At 44.6% G+C, this 21,485-nt stretch overlaps 1 protein-coding gene across 2 annotated transcripts in view; it reads left to right on the top strand.

Moving 5' to 3' along the window:
• Nucleotides 1-21,485, top strand: part of RNF149 (ring finger protein 149) — a 119,298-nt gene that overhangs the window by 68,155 nt on the left and 29,658 nt on the right. For both annotated transcript variants that reach the window (XR_010221073.1, XM_063953445.1), the window contains exons 3-5: nt 468-536; nt 2,866-2,948; nt 11,376-11,472. Coding sequence is in view for 1 of the 2 variants with exons in the window: in XM_063953445.1 (XP_063809515.1) it covers nt 468-536; nt 2,866-2,948; nt 11,376-11,472 (249 nt within the window). In the remaining variant the exon portion in view is untranslated. The remainder of the gene's footprint in view (nt 1-467; nt 537-2,865; nt 2,949-11,375; nt 11,473-21,485) is intronic.

The following is a 21,485-nucleotide window of genomic DNA, read 5'->3' on the forward strand; positions in this document are numbered from 1 at the left end:
TTTTTTGTATTGTTTTTTTGCAGTGTATTGACTTTTTAAACTCTGCCCATATTAAAGAACCATTTGCTGTGTTTGAATCCCTGTAATGCACATTGTGGAGCGTTTGTGCAGTTTCCCATTGGCTTTTAGGAAGGGTCAGTGCCACTCATGTCAAAGGTGGTGTGTTAACTGTGCTTTCACCTGACATTGTGGGGAAGAGGCAATGGATGATGCTATATAGAATTAGTGAATAGAACAGGCAGTGTGCAGAAGACGATGCCGTGCTATAACCCCTTCCTAACTGCAAACTACATGCTCTTACTAGTGTTACACACACACTAAGAAATGCATCATTAATCACACTAGTAGTTTTTCTTTTAACATAAATATCACTTTGCTGTAGTTAGTACTGTGAAAATTGCTATTCATTCTTCATTTTACTATTTTTCATCTGAAGCCATATTTTGTGTGTGTGCTTGTTGTTAAAGGGTAACCGTAAAGAAACCAAAAAAGCAATCAGCCAACTTCAGCTGCACAGGGTGAAGAAGGGTGAAAAGGTAAGTTAATACACTGAGGAGGTAAAATGATAGTTGTCCTCCATTCTCAGGTGATGCCAGTGTATTGGCTTGTGTACTGTTTAACTGCATTGCCTTTCTTTATAGCTGCTTTTCTGTGCAGTATATCGGATGACCACTCAGAATTATACATTTCTGTTGGATATGACAGTGTTGCTTTCTGGAAATAACTGTATCCAATGTAGAGCGTTCATCAGAGAAATGAAAACACACATTTGCTTGTTCATATAGCGCTATGGTTAATAAGCACAGGAGGAATCTAGTAGGAAAATGTTGCAGAAAGGCATTGGCACTGCGACAGATTAATAATCAAAGTGGAAGAACCCTTTAATATTTAAGGACCACTTGCAAAATGCTTGACTAATGATGTTCTAAAGAATAAATTCGCACTGGTGTATAACTGTACTCATCCCATCTACTCATTGACTTGCGGAACACTGGGACTCCTGTGCAAGAGCCAGTCTAACCCAAAATTAAGGGAAAGTAATTGGAATTTTTAGTTGTATTGCAGACAAAAATAAACTCACCCCTAAAACATAGTACAAAATGGCCTAAATCTCACGCTTAGCTGCGCCTCGGTTATGTTCTCCCATTTCTGGACAATTTCTTTTTCGGACTCTGCATCCATCGCAATGGTGCCTCCTGTCTACATCGGTGTTTACTTACGCCATAAAACATTTTCCTTGCACCTAACTTATGAAGCACCATCTGTTGTCAAGTACATGGAAATCTGCTCTTATGAAACTATAATTTCTTGGTGAAATGATTCCTCCTTAGTAGCACTGCTGCTGACTCGCCTACGCCTCCACATACCTGTAACTACTTTGAACTCTTAGACCTTGCTTTTTGTCCCTCTTTGTATTTATTTCCTGTTTCAATTTGTGTATCCAAACGCAAATCATCAGGGAACACGAACGGTGCATATTTTTCTTTTTGCTGTAGCACCTGTATTCATTAATAATACCCCTTTTCCGCCAAAATACCTGTGCTGGACCCCCTATTTTGACCACGGGTACAGCCCAGGTTGGACCCAGCTACAGACCTGGTTTTCACTGCACCTTGGTCAGGTTATTCCCAGGTCTACTGCATTTACACTGAACACAGGCCAGCCCTGAAAAAACCTTATGGATGTCATTTAAAAATTTACTTTTTCAGGCTGACAAAGATGAGGTCACCAAAGGGAGGGTCGGGGACTGCAATTCTGGCTGCTGAGGGTCATGCTGTGGGTCAGACTGCGGGTGCTCTGTGCCACCAGCGTCTGTATAGCAGCTGCTGGTATGGCTGCAGGTGGTGTATTTGCAGGGCACTGACAGATTACATCATCTGCCAGTACCCCTGAAGCTCCAATCACCATGTAGAAGCGTTACCGTTCGCCCGGCATCCCGATAAACGCTAAGTATTCACACTGGGTTGGTGGGACTATGCCACCAAATGAGTGGAATACAACTTGTAGCAAGCCTCCGTGCCTGACGTTTGGCGAGCCCGTGAGGGTGGACTCTTTGCCCGGATTCCAGCAGATGGGATGGCGCTGTTTGTATAGGGACAGCCGCCGGCATACCATCTGCCGGGGTATCGTATGTATTACCTAAATAGGACTTTGTTTGAGAAGGGCAGTTGGCTAATACAGAACCGCCAGTCTTTTAGGTTTGCCTAGTGGTTATAGTACTTGGGTTAATATATTCATTTTGTAATTTAAGTAGTAATTAGTCAAATCCTAGCTGTAAACTAATATTTACTGGTTTGCCGTGTTCTGGAAGGATAGAAGATTAAATCATTACAAAAAAACTTTAGCTTTATTGAATAGTAATGTGTATCAGGACAGTAGGATGTTAGAGCCTAGGCTCGTGCTACAAACACTCAATATCTGGGTTCCCAGATTTCATAGGAAGGAGTTATAGAAATGATTGAATGGTTTCTTTATTACACGAATAAAATATATTGCAACACAGTTAGTGTAACTATGTACGAAAACCTTAAACAATAGCCAGTGAGTCACTAATCCCCCAAGGATATCCCACACTATACTTTCCATGGAGAGAATGGTTCTTTTTCCTAGAATAAGATTTGTGGGCTGTTTCATACAGTGGTGTTTGAATGAATTGTCTAGACCTTTTTGTCTGGTACTTATTAGAAGTTACTGTAGTTGTTCCCACTTTAAGCTGTCGTCATAAATATTTGCAATAGGATTTCTGCAGGATGTGACTCACTCCTATTTCAGATTTGCTTTTAGGCATTGCCATGTATGTAATAACCTGATATGTAATTATCAAACCTACTATAAAAAAAAAAAATCTGTTTTATGTCAACCTAGGGAATCGACATAGAGGCTGAAAATTGTGCGGTGTGCATAGAAAACTACAAACCCAAAGATGTTGTTCGCATTCTCCCATGCAAGTATGTACCTCTTATATCCTCCCCCCCTCCCCCTCCTGAGTGTTGCTGGGTCAGGTGCAGAACTAGTGGCAGTGGTAGGGGGCACCAGACAAAATTTTGCCTAGGGCAACAAATTGGCTATGGCTGGCTCTGAAAATAGGTGTTGTCAATAAAAATATATAAATCTACAATGTGGTTAGTGTTTTAAGCGTGGAAATATGGATACATACAGCATTTCAAAATATAGAAACATCCTGTATAGCAGGTTCTATTTGCAGAGTGCCAGTGAAGAAGATTCAGCAAGATCACTGGGTTAGGGGAGGTGTTCAGACAAGGCACATCATAGGGGGGAAGAATGAGCACCTGTCCTGACAAGCACGTGGGAATTGACAAATGACTTATGAATAATGTTCACGTGGCGATATCACAGTACATTGCTAAGAACTCCAGGAAGACCATAACCTTGTCAATTTCCTGTATCATATTTAATATTCTGATTGTTATTTTATATGGGTAGAACAAAAATTATTATTCTCCATTTCTTGAATGCGTACTTGATTTGCCAAGGATGGGAAGTTCAGAGTGCATAACCTATCCAATTGGTACATTTCCTCTGGACCATATTTAAAGAATTCCGCACATGACTTAAAATATGGTATGATAGGGTTGGATTACTTTGCCACCTGGTGTGGGAGAGAGGGATGCTTTACAGATTTGTCCAGGTATCTCCGACTGGTTACATATAGCCGGAGAGGTATGATTATAAACTGAGGTAGACGCAGAATCCCACAACATGTGGTTTTTATTGAGAGCCCAAAGCAGTGTGTACACTTACCATAAACAATAATAAGTACGTAGTCTGACTGAGCCAGTGGAAAAGGGCTTTTTTCTCTTGTTTCTCCCCAACTAATCGTGATGATGCACCTTTCCTCTTGGAACATAGAGGTATTATATGTTAATGATTGGCATCAGGGCATAGTCAGTGCATTGTTTCAAATTGGGTTTTAAACCGAACATAGTCGTTTGTGCTTCTCAAATAACTTCCTGTTTCGTCATTGTGACAATTTCCACTGCTAGCTAGAACACTCACTGGAAGTGTCCTTGGGATGTACTACTAGCTCTTTCAGCAAAAGAATGTGCTATGAAGGTAATTCCTTCCTCCTTTATGGGCTCAGGCAAAATACTTAATAAACCTGTGATGTCCTGTATCACAACAGTGCACATACATGCTGTTCGCATCATTCCCTCAGAAAGGTCAGTACCTGTAATACACTTTCTGCATTCAGACTTCTGCCCTTCTCTGATACATTGCTGTTCTCAATAGTTCCTGTCTCCTCTTTCGCTTCCCTTGGCACTCCATGCCATGCTCCTTTTACCCAAGACAGCTGTGCGGCAGCTGCTTTACAATTTCTTCGCTGTTTGTGTCATTTTCTCATTGGCTGTCCAGGGGATGTGGCAGGAAGATGGACAAAGGGAGTTTGTCCTTGTACCTTGTATTGTTCAGGCACATCTTTTATGTTGAAGGCAGGGGGCTTATTACCCAGGGATTGACTTTTCTGTTGCTTAACATCACTCTCCTACTGTTATAGTTGGATCTGTTATAAAACACTTGCTAAGGGAAGAACCATAACAAAAAAAAACCCAAAGGAGTAAAGATACAAACACATGGTGCGATTCTGCCTATGTGGCCGATTTGCACTACGCAATCTCCCTTGAACTCCCTGGAGCCCAAATCCACCGATATTGACTCGGTGCGATTTTTGGCTATTTACAATTTTGGTTAATTTTGACTATACAGGTTGAGTATCCCTTATCCAAAATGCTTGGGACCAGAGGTATTTTGGATATCGGATTTTTCCGTATTTTGGAATAATTGCATACCATAATGAGATATCATGGCAATGGGACCTAAATCTAAGCACATAATGCATTTATGTTTTATATGCACCTTATACACACAGCCTGAAGGTAATTTTAGCCAATATTTTTTATAACTTTGTGCATTAAACAAAGTGTGTCTACATTCACACAATTCATTTATGTTTCATATACACCTTATATACACAGTCTGAAGGTCATTTAATACAATATTTTTAATAACTGTGTGTATTAAACAAAGTTTGTGTACATTGAGCCATCAGAAAACAAAAGTTTCACTATCTCACTCTCGCTCAAAAAAGTCTGTATTTCGGAATATTCCGTATTTCGGATATTTGGATATGGGATACTCAACCTGTACTAATCTATGTACTAGATCAGAGGTTCTCAAACTCCGTCCTCGGGGGCCCACACAGTGCATGTTTTGCAGGTCTCCTCACAGAATCGCAAGTGAAATAATTAGCTCCACCTGTGGACCTTTTAAAATGTCAGTGAGTAATTAATACACCTGTGCACCTGCTGGGTTACCTGCAAAGCATGCACTGTGTGGGCTTCCGAGGACCGAGTTTGAGAACCTCTGTACTAGATGTTACACTTTCTAGTCAAAATTGACCTGCCTGCACAGTCTGTTTTTTCTTGCGACACCGACCCTGCTGGAGCACGCGTCGGCATCGCAAGCTGTATACACATGGTGCGATATGTACTATGTTTTCTACCGATATGGACAATATAGTCAATAGTTCAAATCGCACCGTGTATTTCCCTTAATAGTATATATGAACCTTTGTTGTGTCAGTAGACTATATGTGGATAAGTTGCACGTAACAAACTGCTGTTACAGAGCATTATGCACATCTGTGTGAGATGATATTTGTATGTTTAGTTTTTTTCTCTTTAATTTGTGTTTTTGCTGAAAAACACAAATTAACTCTTTCTTTTCAATTTACTCTGACCTAGGATGTTACGAACATTTATATTTCTCTAACGTCCTAAGTGGATGCTGGGACTCCGTAAGGACCATGGGGGATTAGCGGCTCCGCAGGAGACTGGGCACAACTAAAGAAAGCTTTAGGACTACCTGGTGTGCACTGGCTCCTCCCACCAAGACCCTCCTCCAGACCTCAGTTAGAATCTTGTGCCCGGCTGAGCTGGATGCACACTAGGGGGCTCTCCTGAGCTCCTAGAAAGAAAGTATATTTAGGTTTTTTATTTTACAGTGAGATCTGCTGGCAACAGACTCACTGCAGCGAGGGACTAAGGGGAGAAGAAGCGAACCTACCTAACAGGTGGTAGTTTGGGCTTCTTTGGCTACTGGACACCATTAGCTCCAGAGGGATCGACCGCAGGACCCGACCTTGGTGTTCGTTCCCGGAGCCGCGCCGTCGTCCCCCTTACAGAGCCAGAAGCATGAAGAGTCCGGAAAATCGGCGGCAGAAGACTTCGGTCTTCACCAAGGTAGCGCACAGCACTGCAGCTGTGCGCCATTGCTCCTCATGTACACCTCACACTCCGGTCACTGATGGGTGCAGGGCGCTGGGGGGGGCGCCCTGAGGGCAATATATGACACCTTGGCTGGCAAATCTACATCATATATAGTCCTAGAGGCTATATAGATGTAAAATTACCCCTGCCAGTATTCCAGAAAAAGCGGGAGAAAGTCAGTTGAAAAAGGGGCGGGGCTTCTCCCTCAGCACACTGGCGCCATTTTCTCTTCACAGTGCAGCTGGAAGACAGCTCCCCAGGCTCTCCCCTGTAGTTTTCAGGCTCAAAGGGTTAAAAAGAGAGGGGGGGCACTAAATTTAGGCGCAATATATGTATACAAGCAGCTATTTGGGGAAAAATCACTCAGTTATAGTGTTAATCCCTGCATTATATAGCGCTCTGGTGTGTGCTGGCATACTCTCTCTCTGTCTCCCCAAAGGACTTTGTGGGGTCCTGTCCTCAGTCAGAGCATTCCCTGTGTGTGTGCGGTGTGTCGGTACGGCTGTGTCGACATGTTGGATGAGGAAGGTTATGTGGGGCCGACACCAGAGTGGATGGATAGGTGGAAAGTATTAACCGACAATGTCAACTCCTTACATAAAAGGCTGGATGACGTAACAGCTGTGGGACAGCCGGCTTCTCAGCCCGCGCCTGCCCAGGCGTCTCAAAGGCCATCAGGGGCTCAAAAAACGCCCGTTACCTCAGATGGCAGACACAGATGTCGACACGGAGTCTGACTCCAGTGTCGACGAGGTTGAGACATATACACAATCCACTAGGAACATCCGTTACATGATCTCGGCAATGAAAAATGTGTTACGCATTTTCTGACATGAACCCAAGTACCACATAAAAGGGGTTTTATTTTTGGGGAGAAAAAGCAGCCAGAGTTTTGTTCCCCCATCAGATGAATGAATGAAGTGTGTAAAGAAGCGTGGTTTCCCCCGATAAGAAACTGGTAATTTCTAAAAAGTTACGGATGGCGTACCCTTTCCCGCCAGAGGATAGGTCAAGTTGGGAGATATCCCTTAGGGTGGATAAGGCGCTCACACGTTTGTCAAAAGGTGGCACTGCCGTCTTAGGATACGGCCACCTTGAAGGAACCTGCTGATAAAAAGCAGGAGGCGATCCTGAAGTCTGTATTTACACACTCAGGTTATATACTGAGACCTGCAATTGCCTCAGCATAAATAGGGCTGCTGCAGCGTGGTCTGATACCCTGTCAGATAATATTAATACGCTAAGACAGGGATAATATTTTGCTAACATTGAGCATATTTAAGACGTTGTCTTATATATAAAGGATGCACAGAGGGATATTTGCCGGCTGGCATCCAGAATTAATGCAATGTCCATTCTGCCAGGAGGGTATTAGAAACCCGGCAGTGGATAGGTGATGCTGCCTGTAAAAGGCACATGGAGATTCTGCCTTATAAGGGTGAGGAAATGTTTGGGGATGGTCTCTGGGACCTCGTATCCACAGCAACAGCTGGGAAGAAAATTTTTTACCTCAGGTTTCCTCACAGCCTAAGAAAGCACCGTATTTTCAGCTACAGTCCTTTCGGCTTCAGGAAAGCAAGCGGGTCAAAGGCGCTTCCTTTCTGCACAGAGACAAGGGAAGAAGGAAAAAGGCTGCACCAGCAGCCAGTTCCCAGGATCAAAAATCTTCCCCCGCTTCCTCTGAGTCCACCGCATGACGCTGGGGCTCCACAGGTGGAGACAGGTGCGGTAGGGGCGCGTCTCGGGAACTTCAGGGACCAATGGGCTTGCCCACAGGTGGATCTCTAGGTTCTGCAAATAGTATCACAGGGATACAGGCTGGAGTTCGAGGCGACTCCCCCTCGCCGTTACCTCACATCAGCCTTGCCGGCTGCCCTCGGAGAAAGGTAGTACTGGCGGCAATTCACAAGCTGTACTTCCAGCAGGTGAAATCAAGGTACCTCTCCTTCAACAAGGCCGGGGTTACTATTCCAAAATGTTGTGGTACCGAAACCAGACGGTTCGGTGAGACCCATTCTAAAATTGAAAGCCTTGAACACTTTTATATACGAAGGTTCAAGTTCAAAATGGTATCGCTCAGGGCGATTATTGCAAGCCTGGAGAATTTCATGGTATCACTGGACATCAAGGATGATTACCTGCATGTCCCTATTTACCCTCTTCACCAGGAGTACCTCAATATTGTGGTACAGGATTGTCATTACCAATTCCAGACGTTGCCGTTGGTCTGTCCCCGGCACCGAGGTATTTACCAAGGTAATGGCCGAAATAATTATCCCGTACTTGGACGATCTCCTTATAAAGGCGAGGTCCAGGGAGCAATTGTTCGTCGGAGTAGCACTATCTCGGGAAGTGCTACAACAGCACGGCTGGATTCTGAATATTCCAAAGTCGCAGCTGGTTCCTACGACGCGTCTACTGTTCCTGGGTATGGTTCTGGACACAGAACAGGATAAAAAGGGTTTCTCCCGGAGGAGAAGTCCAAGGAGTTGTTGTCTTTAGACAGAGACCTCCTAATACGTATACAGGTGTCGGTGCATCAATGCACGCGAGCCCTGGGAAAGATGGTAGCTTCTTACGAAGAAATTCCATTCGCCAGGTCCCATGCAAGGATTTTCCAGTGGGATCTGTTGGACAAGTGGTCCGGGTCGCATCTTCAGATGCATCGGCGGATAACCCTGTCTCCAAGGGTCAGGGTGTCGCTGTTGTGGTGGCTGCAGAGTGCTCATCTTCTAGGGGGCCGCAGATTCGGCATACAGGACTGGGTCCTGGTGACCACGGATGCCAGCCTTCGAGGCTGGGGGGCAGTCACACAGGGAAGGAACTTCCAAGGCTATGGAAAAGTCAGGAGACTTCCCTACACATAAATATTCTGGAACTGAGGGCCATTTACAATGCCCTAAGTCAGGCTAGACCCCTGCTTCAACACCGGCCGGTGCTGATCCAGTCAGACAACATCACAGCGGTCGCTCATGTAAACCGACAGGGCGGCACAAGAAGCAGGATGGCGATGGCAGAAGCCACAAGGATTCTCCCATGGGCGGAAAATCATGTGTTAGCACTGTCAGCAGTGTTCATTCCCGGAGTGGACAACTAAGAAACCTCCACCCGGGAGAGTGGGGACTTCATCCAGAAGTCTTCCAAATTATTGTACACCGTTGGGAAAGGCCACAGGTGGACATGATGGCGTCCTGCCTCAAAAAAAGTTACAAAGATATTGCGCCAGGTCAAGGACCCTCAGGCGATAGCTGTGGACGCTCTGGTAACACCGTGGGTGTACCAGTCGGTGTATGTGTTCCCTTCTCTGCCTCTCTTACCCAGGGTAATGAGAATAATAAGAAGGAGAGGAGTAAGAACTATACTCATTGTTCCGGGTTGGCCAAGAAGAGCTTGGTAACCAGAACTCCAAGAAATTATCTCAGAGGACCCATGGCCTCTGCCGCTCAGACAGGACCTGCTGCAGCAAGGGGCCTGTCTGTTCCAAGACGTACCGCGGCTGCGTTGACGGCATGGCGGTTAAACGCCGGATCCTGAAGGAAAAGGGAATTCCGGAGGAAGTTATCCCTACGCTATTTGAAGCTAGGAAAGAAGTGAACGCAAACCATTATCACCGCATATGGCGGAAATATGTTGCGTACTGTGAGGCCAGGAAGGCCCCAAAGGAGAAATTTCAGCTAGGTCGATTTCTGCACTTCCTACAGTCAGAGGTGACTATGGGCCTAAAATTGGGTTCCATTAAGGTCCAGATTTCGGCTCTATCGATTTTCTTCCAAAATTGAACTGGCTTCACTGCCTGAAGTTCAGACTTTTGTTAAGGGAGTGCTGCATAGTCAGCCCCCGTTTGTGCCTCCAGTGGCACCGTGGGATCTCAACGTGGTGTTGGATTTCCTGAAGTCGCATTGGGTTGAGCCACTTAAATCCGTGGAGCTATAATACCTCACATGGAAAGTGGTAATTCTGTGGGCCTTGGCGTCGGCCAGGCGTGTATCAGAATTGGCGGCTTTGTCATACAAAAGCCCTTATTTGTATTTTATATGGATAAGGCGGAATTCAGGTCTCGTTCCCAATTCCTTCCTAAGGTGGTATAATTTTTTAATGTGAACCAACCTATTGTGGTGCCTGCGGCTACTTGGGACTTGGAGGATTCCAAGTTACTGGATGTAGTCAGGGCCCTGAAAAGTATATGTTTCCAGGACAGCTGGAGTCAGGAAAACTGACTCGCTATTTCTCCTGTATGCACCCAACAAGCTGGGTGCTCCTGCTTCTAAGCAGACGATTGCTCGCTGGATCTGTAGCACGATTCAACTTGCACATTCTGCGGCTGGACTGCCGCACCCTAATTCTGTAAAAGCCCATTCCACGAGAAAAGTGGGCTCTTCTTGGGCGGCTTCCCGAGGGGTCTCGGCTTTACAACTTTGCCGAGCTGTTACTTGGTCGGGTTAAAACATTTTTGTAAGAGTCTACAAGTTTGATACCCTGGCTGAGGAGAACCTAGAGTTTGCTCATTCGGTGCTGCAGAGTCATCCGCACTCTCCCGCTCGTTTGGGAGCTTTGGTATAATCCCCATGGTCCTTACGGAGTCCCAGCATCCACTTAGGACGTTAGAGAAAATAAGATTTTACTCACCGGTAAATCTATTTCTCGTAGTCCGTAGTGGATGCTGGGCGCCCATCCCAAGTGCGGATTGTCTGCAATACTTGTTTATAGTTATTGCCTAACTAAAAGGTTATTGTTGAGCCATCTGTTGAGAGGCTCAGTTATATTTCATACTGTTAACTGGGTATAGTATCACGAGTTATACGGTGTGATTGGTGTGGCTGGTATGAGTCTTACCCAGGATTCAAAATCTTTCCTTATTGTGTCAGCTCTTCCGGGCACAGTATCCTAACTGAGGTCTGGAGGAGGGTCATAGTGGGAGGAGCCAGTGCACACCAGGTAGTCCTAAAGCTTTCTTTAGTTGTGCCCAGTCTCCTGCGGAGCCGCTAATCCCCCATGGTCCTTACGGAGTCCCAGCATCCACTACGGACTACGAGAAATAGATTTACCGGTGAGTAAAATCTTGTTTTTTTTCCCCCTCTTTTCTCACAGACACATTTTCCATCGGCAGTGTATAGATCCATGGCTACTTGAACACAGAACATGCCCGATGTGTAAATTGGATGTCATTAAAGCTCTTGGATTTTGGGTAGGTCAGTAAGAGTGAGCAGCACAAGGCAGCCTATTGCTGGTTTATCTTTTGTATTGTTTATATTTGTATTTTTTAGTAGAACGAGATCTTTTCTGACTAACACATTATTGTGTGGAAGTCATTTAAATGAGTAGTTCCCAAACTCAGTCCTTAAGGCATCCTAACAGTCCAGGTTTTAAGGATATCCATGGCTGAGCACACATGGTTAAATCAAATTGACATCGATACTAATTAAGTCACCTGTAGCTGTGCATGGTTTTCCTTGAAATCTGTACTGTTAGGGTGTCTTGAGGACCAAGTTTGGGAACCTCCTGAAATGAGCTGATCTGTGGCATCTGTGTATGACCTACACAACCGGCAGGACCAGACTATAATAACAATGTGGCTGATACCTGGTTTGCCTAGTTATACTGTATGTTTGCAAATGATATGGCAATTATTGGTTGTTTGTGCAGTTATTTTGGTGACACAATTTCAGTTTTTCAAAGAAACCTAATATCATTTTATGGTGTCCACTTTAAAAACAATGTGTGAAATGAGAAAGCTAGGATCCTTGTAATAAACATAAGCATTATGTTTTAGTAACACTATCATTTAATTCTCCTTAGGCTGGAATCCAATTATCTGCTGTAATTTACTGCAGCTAATGGGCTGGCCCGGGCTATCCACTTTTCAGGGATTATGCAAAGCACCTGAAGCATAAGCAGCCGCCAGAGACCCGTTTTTGCACGATAACGCACAGGTCCGGGAACTTATCACGGATCCCATGTGTTGTTATCTGAAAACGGGTCATTTAGCGCACAATAAAAATGAGTAATAACCTCTAGCCCAATATACTGTTGGGCTATTTTAGCCCGTTTTTTGTTGTGCGGTAAATTATCGCATGCAATTGGATACCTGCCTTAAGGTGCCCACACACTGAGCGATTTTGCTGAAAACGATACATCGTCTACAAAAGTGCAAATTGTCCACGAACGATCCGATGCTCGTCCCTGCTGCTCGTTTGATGTATCCTCTGATCTTCCCTGCTGCAGTCAGTATGTGAAACTATCGTTAACGACAGCATGCTTTTGGATGTAGCCATGCCCAGATCTTAAGATATGTCTTATGTGTATTGTACTATATAATTTGGCCAGGACTTCCGGGGAGCTGCCGGGGGAGTTCAAGGGAAATCGTTAACGATATTGCATCATTTGCAAATCGCTCAGTGTGTGGGCACCTTAAATCCTTTTCAGAGCAGTATCTAAGGTCCTGCAGCAATAATTGTGCCTCTTAGACCTGCCAGTGAATAGTTCTGTTGGAGTTTTTCCTGCATGAGCAGTATCACCTGGCTGATTAGGACCAGTGAGAGTTATTAGAACATATGCTGTAGGGGATAAATCACGTGATTTGAATAATCCCAAAGAGCCTCATTACAGCTAATGCTATAGAGACAGTATCACTACTGAATATAAACAGATACAAGCAGTGAGGACACTGCATGTATTCTGTGGAGTTATAGTATATTACTGTTCTAAATGTGTTTTGGGGTATAATTAGTAGTGATGTGCACCGGAAATTTTTCGGGTTTTGGGTTCGGTTCCGCGGCCGTGTTTTGGGTTCGAACGCATTTTGGCAAAACCTCACCGAATTTTTTTTGTCGGATTCGGTTGTGTTTTGGATTCGGGTGTTTTTTTCAAAAAACCCTAAAAAACAGCTTAAATCATAGAATATGGGGGTCATTTTGATCCCATAGTATTATTAACCTCAATAACCATAATTTACACTCATTTCCAGTCTATTCTGAACACCTCACACCTCACAATATTATTTTTAGTCCTAAAATTTGCACCGAGGTCGCTGGATAGCTAAGCGACACAAGTGGCCGACACAAACACCTGGCCCATCTAGGAGTGGCACTGCAGTGTCACGCAGGACGGCCCTTCCAAAAAATACTCCCCAAACAGCACATGACGCAAAGAAAAAAAGAGGCGCAATGAGGTAGCTGTGTGACGACTAAGCTAAGCGACCCTAGTGGCCGACACAAACACCTGGCCCATCTAGGAGTGGCCCTGCAGTGTCACGCAGGATGGCCCTTCAAAAAAATACTCCCCAAACAGCACATGACGCAAAGAAAAATGAAAGAAAAAAGAGGTGCAAGATGGAATTGTCCTTGGGCCCTCCTAAAAACCCTTATGTTGTAAAAACAGGACATGCACACTTTAACGAACCCATCATTTCAGCGACAGGGTCTGCCACACGATTGTGACTGAAATGACTGGTTGGTTTGGGCCCCCACCAAAAAAGAAGCAATCAATCTCTCCTTGCACAAACTGGCTCTACAGAGGCAAGATGTCCACCTCATCATCATCATCGTCCGATTCATCACCCCTTTCACTGTGTACATCCCCCTCCTCACAGATTATTAATTCGTCCCCACTGGAATCCACCATCTCAGGTCCCCGTGTACTTTCTGGAGGCAATTGCTGCTGGTGAATGTCTCCATGGAGGAATTGATTATAATTAATTTTAATGAACATCATCTTCTCCACATTTTCTGGAAGTAACCTCGTACGCCGATTGCTGACAAGGTGAGCGGCGGCACTAAACACTCTTTCGGAGTACACACTGGAGGGAGGGCAACTTAGGTAGAATAAAGCCAGTTTGTGCAAGGGCCTCCAAATTGCCTCTTTTTCCTGCCAGTATACGTACGGACTGTCTGACGTGCCTACTTGGATGCGGTCACTCATATAATTCTCCACCATTCTTTCAATGGTGAGAGAATCATATGCAGTGACAGTAGACGACATGTCAGTAATCGTTGGCAGGTCCTTCAGTCCGGACCAGATGTCGGCATCAGCAGTCGCTCCAGACTGCCCTGCATCACCGCCAGCGGGTGGGCTCGGAATTCGTAGCCTTTTCCTCGCACCCCCAGTTGCGGGAGAATGTGAATGAGGAGATGTTGACGGGTCGCGTTCCGCTTGACTTGACAATTTTCTCACCAGCAGTTCTTTGAACCTCTGCAGACTTGTGTCTGCCGGAAAGAGAGATCCAACGTAGGTTTTAAATCTAGGATCGAGCACGGTGGCCAAAATGTAGTGCTCTGATTTCAACAGATTGACCACACGTGAATCCTGGTTAAGCGAATGAAGGGCTCCATCCACAAGTCCCACATGCCTAGCGGAATCGCTCTGTTTTAGCTCCTCCTTCAATGCCTCCAGCTTCTTCTGCAAAAGCCTGATGAGGGGAATGACCTGACTCAGGCTGGCAGTGTCTGAACTGACTTCACGTGTGGCAAGTTCAAAAGGTTGCAGAACCTTGCACAACGTTGAAATCATTCTCCACTGCGCTTGAGACAGGTGCATTCCACCTCCTTTGCCTATATCGTGGCCAGATGTATAGGCTTGAATGGCCTTTTGCTGCTCCTCCATCCTCTGAAGCATATAGAGGGTTGAATTCCACCTTGTTACCACCTCTTGCTTCAGATGATGGCAGGGCAGGTTCAGGTGTTTTTGGTGGTGCTCCAGTCTTCTGTACGCGGTGCCTGTACGCCGAAAGTGGCCCGCAATTCTTCTGGCCACCGACAGCATCTCTTGCACGCCCCTGTCATTTTTTAAATAATTCCGCACCACCAAATTCAAGGTATGTGCAAAACATGGGACGTGCTGGAATTTGCCCAGATGTAATGCACGCACAATATTGCTGGCGTTGTCCGATGCCACAAATCCCCAGGAGAGTCCAATTGGGGTAAGCCATTCTGCGATGATCTTCCTCAGTTGCCGTAAGAGGTTTTCAGCTGTGTGCGTATTCTGGAAAGCGGTGATACAAAGCGTAGCCTGCCTAGGAACGAGTTGGCGTTTGCGAGATGCTGCTACTGGTGCCGCCGCTGCTGTTCTTGCAGCGGGAGGCAATACATCTACCCAGTGGGCTGTCACAGTCATGTAGTCCTGAGTCTGCCCTGCTCCACTTGTCCACATGTCCGTGGTTAAGTGGACATTGGGTACAACTGCATTTTTTAGGACACTGGTGAGTCTTTTTCTGACGTCTGTGTACATTCTCGGTATCGCCTGCCTAGAGAAGTGGAACCTAGATGGTATTTGGTAACGGGGGCACACTACCTCAAGCAATTGTCTAGTTCCCTGTGAACTAACGGCGGATACTGGACGCACGTCTAATACCAACATAGTTGTCAAGGCCTCAGTTATCCGCTTTGCAACAGGATGACTGCTGTGATATTTCATCTTCCTCGCAAAGGACTGTTGGACAGTCAATTGCTTACTGGAAGTAGTACAAGTGGTCTTCCGACTTCCCCTCTGGGATGCCGATCGACTCCCAGCAGCAACAACAGCAGCGCCAGCAGCAGTAGGCGTTACACTCAAGGATGCATCGGAGGAATCCCAGGCAGGAGAGGACTCGTCAGACTTGCCAGTGACATGGCCTGCAGGACTATTGGCTTTCCTGGGTAAGGAGGAAATTGACACTGAGGGAGTTGGTGGTGTGGTTTGCGCGAGCTTGGTTACAAGAGGAAGGGATTTACTGGTCAGCGGACTGCTTCCGCTGTCGCCCAAAGTTTTTGAACTTGTCACTGACTTATGATGAATGCGCTGCAGGTGACGTATAAGGGAGGATGTTCCGAGGTGGTTAACGTCCTTACCCCTACTTATTACAGCTTGACAAAGGCAACACACGGCTTGACACCAGTTGTCCGCATTTCTGTTGAAATAATTCCACACTGAAGAGCTGATTTTTTTTGTATTTTGACCAGGCATGTCAATGGCCATATTCCTCCCACGGACAACAGGTGTCTCCCCGGGTGCCTGACTTAAACAAACCACCTCACCATCAGAATCCTCCTTGTCAATTTCCTCCCCAGCGCCAGCAACACCCATATCCTCATCCTGGTGTACTTCAACACTGACATCTTCAATTTCACTATCAGGAACTGGACTGCGGGTGCTCCTTCCAGCACTTGCAGGGGGCGTGCAAATGGTGGAAGGCGCAAGCTCTTCCCGTCCAGTGTTGGGAAGGTCAGGCATCGCAACCGACACAATTGGACTCTCCTTTGGGATTTGGGATTTCGAAGAACGCACAGTTCTTTGCTGTGCTTTTGCCGCAAGTCTTTTCTTTTTTCTAGCGAGAGGATGAGTGCTTCCATCCTCATGTGAAGCTGAACCACTAGCCATGAACATAGGCCAGGGCCTCAGCCGTTCCTTGCCACTCCGTGTCGTAAATGGCATATTGGCAAGTTTACGCTTCTCCTCAGACGCTTTTAATTTTGATTTTTGGGTCATTTTACTGATCTTTTGTGTTTTGGATTTTACATGCTCTGTACTATGACATTGGGCATCGGCCTTGGCAGACGACGTTGATGGCATTTCATCGTCTCAGCCATGACTAGTGGCAGCAGCTTCAGCACGAGGTGGAAGTGGATCTTGATCTTTCCCTATTTTTTTAACCTCCACATTTTTGTTCTCCATATTTTGCGCACAACTAAAAGCCACCACAGGTATACAATGTAGATGGATGGATAGTATAGTATTATATTACTTATGGACGACGAGTGCACTGACGACACAGAGGTAGGTACAGCCGTGGCCTACCGTACTGCATATATATATATATATATATATATATATATATATATATATATATATATATATATATTTATATATATATATATATATATATATATATTTATATATATATATATTTATATATATATATATATATATATTTATATATATATATATATATATATATTTATATATATATACTGTATATAACGGACCTGGTGGACACTGTCAGCAGACTGCTAAACTAGTATGAAGAGAATAAAAACCACCACAGGAGTGTTTTTCAGGCAGACAAACGTATACTGGACTGGTGGTCACTGTCGGCAAAACTGTGCACTGTACTCCTGCTATAACTGCTCCCCAGTCCCCACAATTAGGCAGATTGAGCAGTGCACTCAGCACAGATATATCATGCAGCAGTGCAGCACACTGAGCACAGATATGGTCGAGCGTTTTTTTCATGTAGAGAAACAAAGGATTAAACTCACTGGTGGTAAACCCTGCACTGTACTCCCTAACAGCTGCTCCCCGTCCCCAATCCTCCCCACAATTATAACTAAGTCACTCAGTTTACTCTTTTCTTTTCTAATATAACGGAGAGGACGCCAGCCACGTCCTCTCCCTATCAATCTCAATGCACGTGTGAAAATGGCGGCGACGCGCGGCTCCTTATATAGAATCCAAATCTCGCGAGAATCCGACAGCGGGATGATGACGTTCGGGCGCGCTCGGGTTAACCGAGCAAGGCGGGAGGATCCGAGTCGCTCGGACCCGTGTAAAAAAAAGGTGAAGTTCGGATCCTGAGGATCCGAACCCGCTCATCACTAATAATTAGTCAGAGGAAGATGACTTTGTCAGTAATTAAACCGAATAGTAAAATTGATTTTGAGTTTCGTAACTCAACATAACATACATGGCATTGTGATATTATGTTATATGTAGTAAAGATCACAAATTGAATAAAAATGGACCTAAACTCACAGAAGAAACCAGACTGGGCTCTTGGCAATAATAATGCCCTGTCACCTTTTAATTATACTGACAAAATAGGTGTAAACTGCAACACGCGCAGACTAACAAGATTAACAGGAACTTGAAAGGCAGCACAGTCATTAGTGATTTCTTATTTACACACAGAAGAAAATGACAGGTTCAGTCTGATTTTTATCTTCCAAGCTACAGCTGGATATCAACACTGCATCCAAAGGTTTCATTTTACAAACTAAGTGAAGATCCTCCTGCGTAAATTCTTGAAATAGATTCAAGATGTTTCTCTGCTAATCCGTTTCGGGCTATGTAAACCAGATCAAAAAATCCTAGATGACTATTGGTTTCACGTGAGTCCAGACGTTGGTAAATTCGGTTATTTCCATACCTTTTGTAACTTTTTAAATAGGTCTGACAGTTTAAGTCGTACGCTCTGTAAGCCAGTCACTGGAAACAGGAACTGTATGTAACAGGAAGAACCTTGTAACACTGTCAAATAGCTCTTGCTTAACTACAACCAGAGGAAGGGCCATTAACTTTAAAACTTGAGGCAGATGAAAAAAAAAAGGAACTGCTGAATTGCTGCATACAGATGTAGCCATGCTCGTCTTACCCACGGCACGGACATACGTGCCGAGCCGTGGGTGCGCCTTAGTACACCAAGCTGTGATTAGGTACACCACCTGTTCATTCCTATGGCTATGAGCGTACATACGCACGCGGCTCATAGTCGCGCCTGCTGTGCTGTGGAAAAGACGCTCGGTGTAATATATTGAACAGGAACATTTTGCATTCTTAATCACAAAGTCTGCTGTACTATGAACGTTGGTGTTGACGGTAGCATCATATCATTCATATAAAACTGCTGTAGTCTTCCTGTGACAATAACTTAGTGTGGATTTATGCAAATCTGATTCAGCTCTAGAAACTGCATTTTCTCTTCTGATTACGTCTTATTGTTAAGCCCCTATTTGGTGGAGCTTCTATAATAACGGGAGAGGATGTATACAGGCCCATGAGTTTGAGAAGGCGGTGTATGTGACAACCCCATGACCTGTGGGTCCACCCTGCACTGAGAGCACTCATTACCACCTACTGCCTTTCCACAGCGATGCAGTGGCACTCAGTCACTGATAGGCAGTGACATCATTGCTCTGTGGTGCACCCCCTGCCTACAAGTAACTGAGAGCTCCTGCGTTACTTCATGAGTGAGAGGTGCAGGAATGATGAGGGATAACAAGTAGACCATTTTATTAGATGGTAATTAAACTAGGCAAAATGTCATGCGATGACTAGAACACTACATACATGGAAAATAATAATTTCTCAAAATTCTCTTTAGACAATAGCTAAAACTGTAACCTAGCAGAGCCACACAATGTAGGCTGAAATTGTGGGCATCCCATTGTATTTATCTTGTGTCTGTGTTAATGTCCAGAGAAATGTGCTAGAAGTATAAGCTGCGTAGTTAATGGGTTTTTAACTTAGTAAAAATTTCACACACAATGCTTAAATAAAATTGGCACAGTTAATTGTATATTTCCCAAAGCGGAATATTATAATGTTCAGTAGATTATTTCTTACTAGTTACCAGCCGGTCAAAATGACTGAACAACATAACAGTAATGTCAGCAACAACTGAATTGTTCTATTAGGTGCCATCTAGTGGCCGCCGGCACACAAAACACTTGAGTTCTTTCCCCACCATAGGGGTGAGGAGCAGCGTTAGCCTTTTATTATATAGGATTTCAAGATGTTCTCATTATATATTACTTAAACCAGGGATGGGGAACCTTCGGCTCTCCAGCTGCTGTTGAACTACACATCCCAGCATGCCCTGCAATAGTTTTAGCATGACCAAATAGCAAAAATGTAGTAAGGCATGCTGGTATGTGTAGTTCAACAACAGCTGGAGGGCCGAAGGTTCCCCATCCCTGACTTAAACGGACACATCGTAATAGAACAGTGAGGTACATCAGGTTAGCTTGCATATATTACAGTAGTATAACCTGCAGTCAAAAATCGGCATATCTATATTTAGACTCTCTGGATTTTGAACAATCAAAATATAGACCATCAAAATACTGACATTGAAGATATACAGTAGGTAACTGCTGACAGTGTAATCTGCAAGCGTACATGCTTTATTTATTCCGGCATGCTCTAACACATCTGCATACCTCCCAACATCTAGTCTTTGTGAAGTGGGACTCTTCTGCTAAGCAGAGCAGCGAGTGAGAAAGGGTCCTCAGCTGCCCCTTCCCCCTCAACATGGGACACTGCGGCCTGCGGGTGGGAAAGTCTCAGAAAAACAGGACCACGAAAATTGAGACAGTTGGGAGCTATGCATCTGTGTATGGGCATGCTGGGGTTTGTGGTTCCATAGCAGATTGTCAGTGGAACACTAACTCCATGGGTTAATACTGTTCTGATTGCTCAGACATTGTTTGTATGATGGCATTCATAAGCTAATTACAATCTATTAGCATGTGTGAACTAATTAGTTTAATTGCTATTAGCATATATAAGTTGATTACATTACGTATTATGAATGTTGACATATTTTCTGTCGACGTGACGGACTACATTTTGGTGTTTAAGTTTTGACTGTCTGAGCTTTGACTGCATCCGCTGCTCAGACCATGTGACTGCTTTACTATGGCTGACAGGACTGGGAATGCGCGTAATTTTACCGGAGGTGCTGCCAGTGAGCAGGAATGATTGCCTCTTTTGTGTCAGCCAGCAGTGAAGGATGTTTCAAAAATCATATTCTTAGTTGCTCCTTCCTTTTAAGTGACAGGGTGGCCTCTCCTTAGCAATAGAGCAGCTCATGCACATACAGTCGCAGATTTATTTTTGTTTCTTATTGCATTGGTAATATTGTAGGGTTTCGTTTTATGACTGTTCAGATCAGTTTCTGGAGTTGTGACATTTTTGCAAGGTGTTGGGGAAGTGTGCAAAAGCATTAATAAAATCCGTTGTATTATATTAGACTAATGCCTATTATTCCCCAGTGATGACCTGGATTTTCTATTGCCTCAATTTATTGTTTCCATAAGGTGCCAAATCCCCCAAAAATGTTAAATGACTTCTAGGTGGCAGCACATTGTTGGCTTGGTGTACAATATTTACTTTCAGATTCAAACTACCAATTTGTTAAAAAACCCTTTGGTAAAAGGCATTTTATAGCCATAATTACCACATCCAGTCAGTGTTTCTCATAGCAAAAGGTACCAAATCGTATTTCAGTGTCATTGGTGGAATTTTTACCGTCCCAGCACCCATTAACACTTTCATCCACCCTATCTGCTCCCATTAAGATCTTCCTACACAGCACCAATCAATCTATTCACCAATTAACACCTCCACTCAGCACCTAATAACTCCCCCCCCCCCCCCCCCCCCCATACACACATACATGTACATGCAGGTTTGGTTGGTCGCACTCAGCGGTATGTGGTGCTGTCTCTC

The sequence above is a fragment of the Pseudophryne corroboree genome, chromosome 2 (genome assembly GCF_028390025.1).
Source record: "Pseudophryne corroboree isolate aPseCor3 chromosome 2, aPseCor3.hap2, whole genome shotgun sequence".
In the NCBI taxonomy this organism is placed as follows: Eukaryota; Metazoa; Chordata; class Amphibia; order Anura; family Myobatrachidae; genus Pseudophryne; species Pseudophryne corroboree.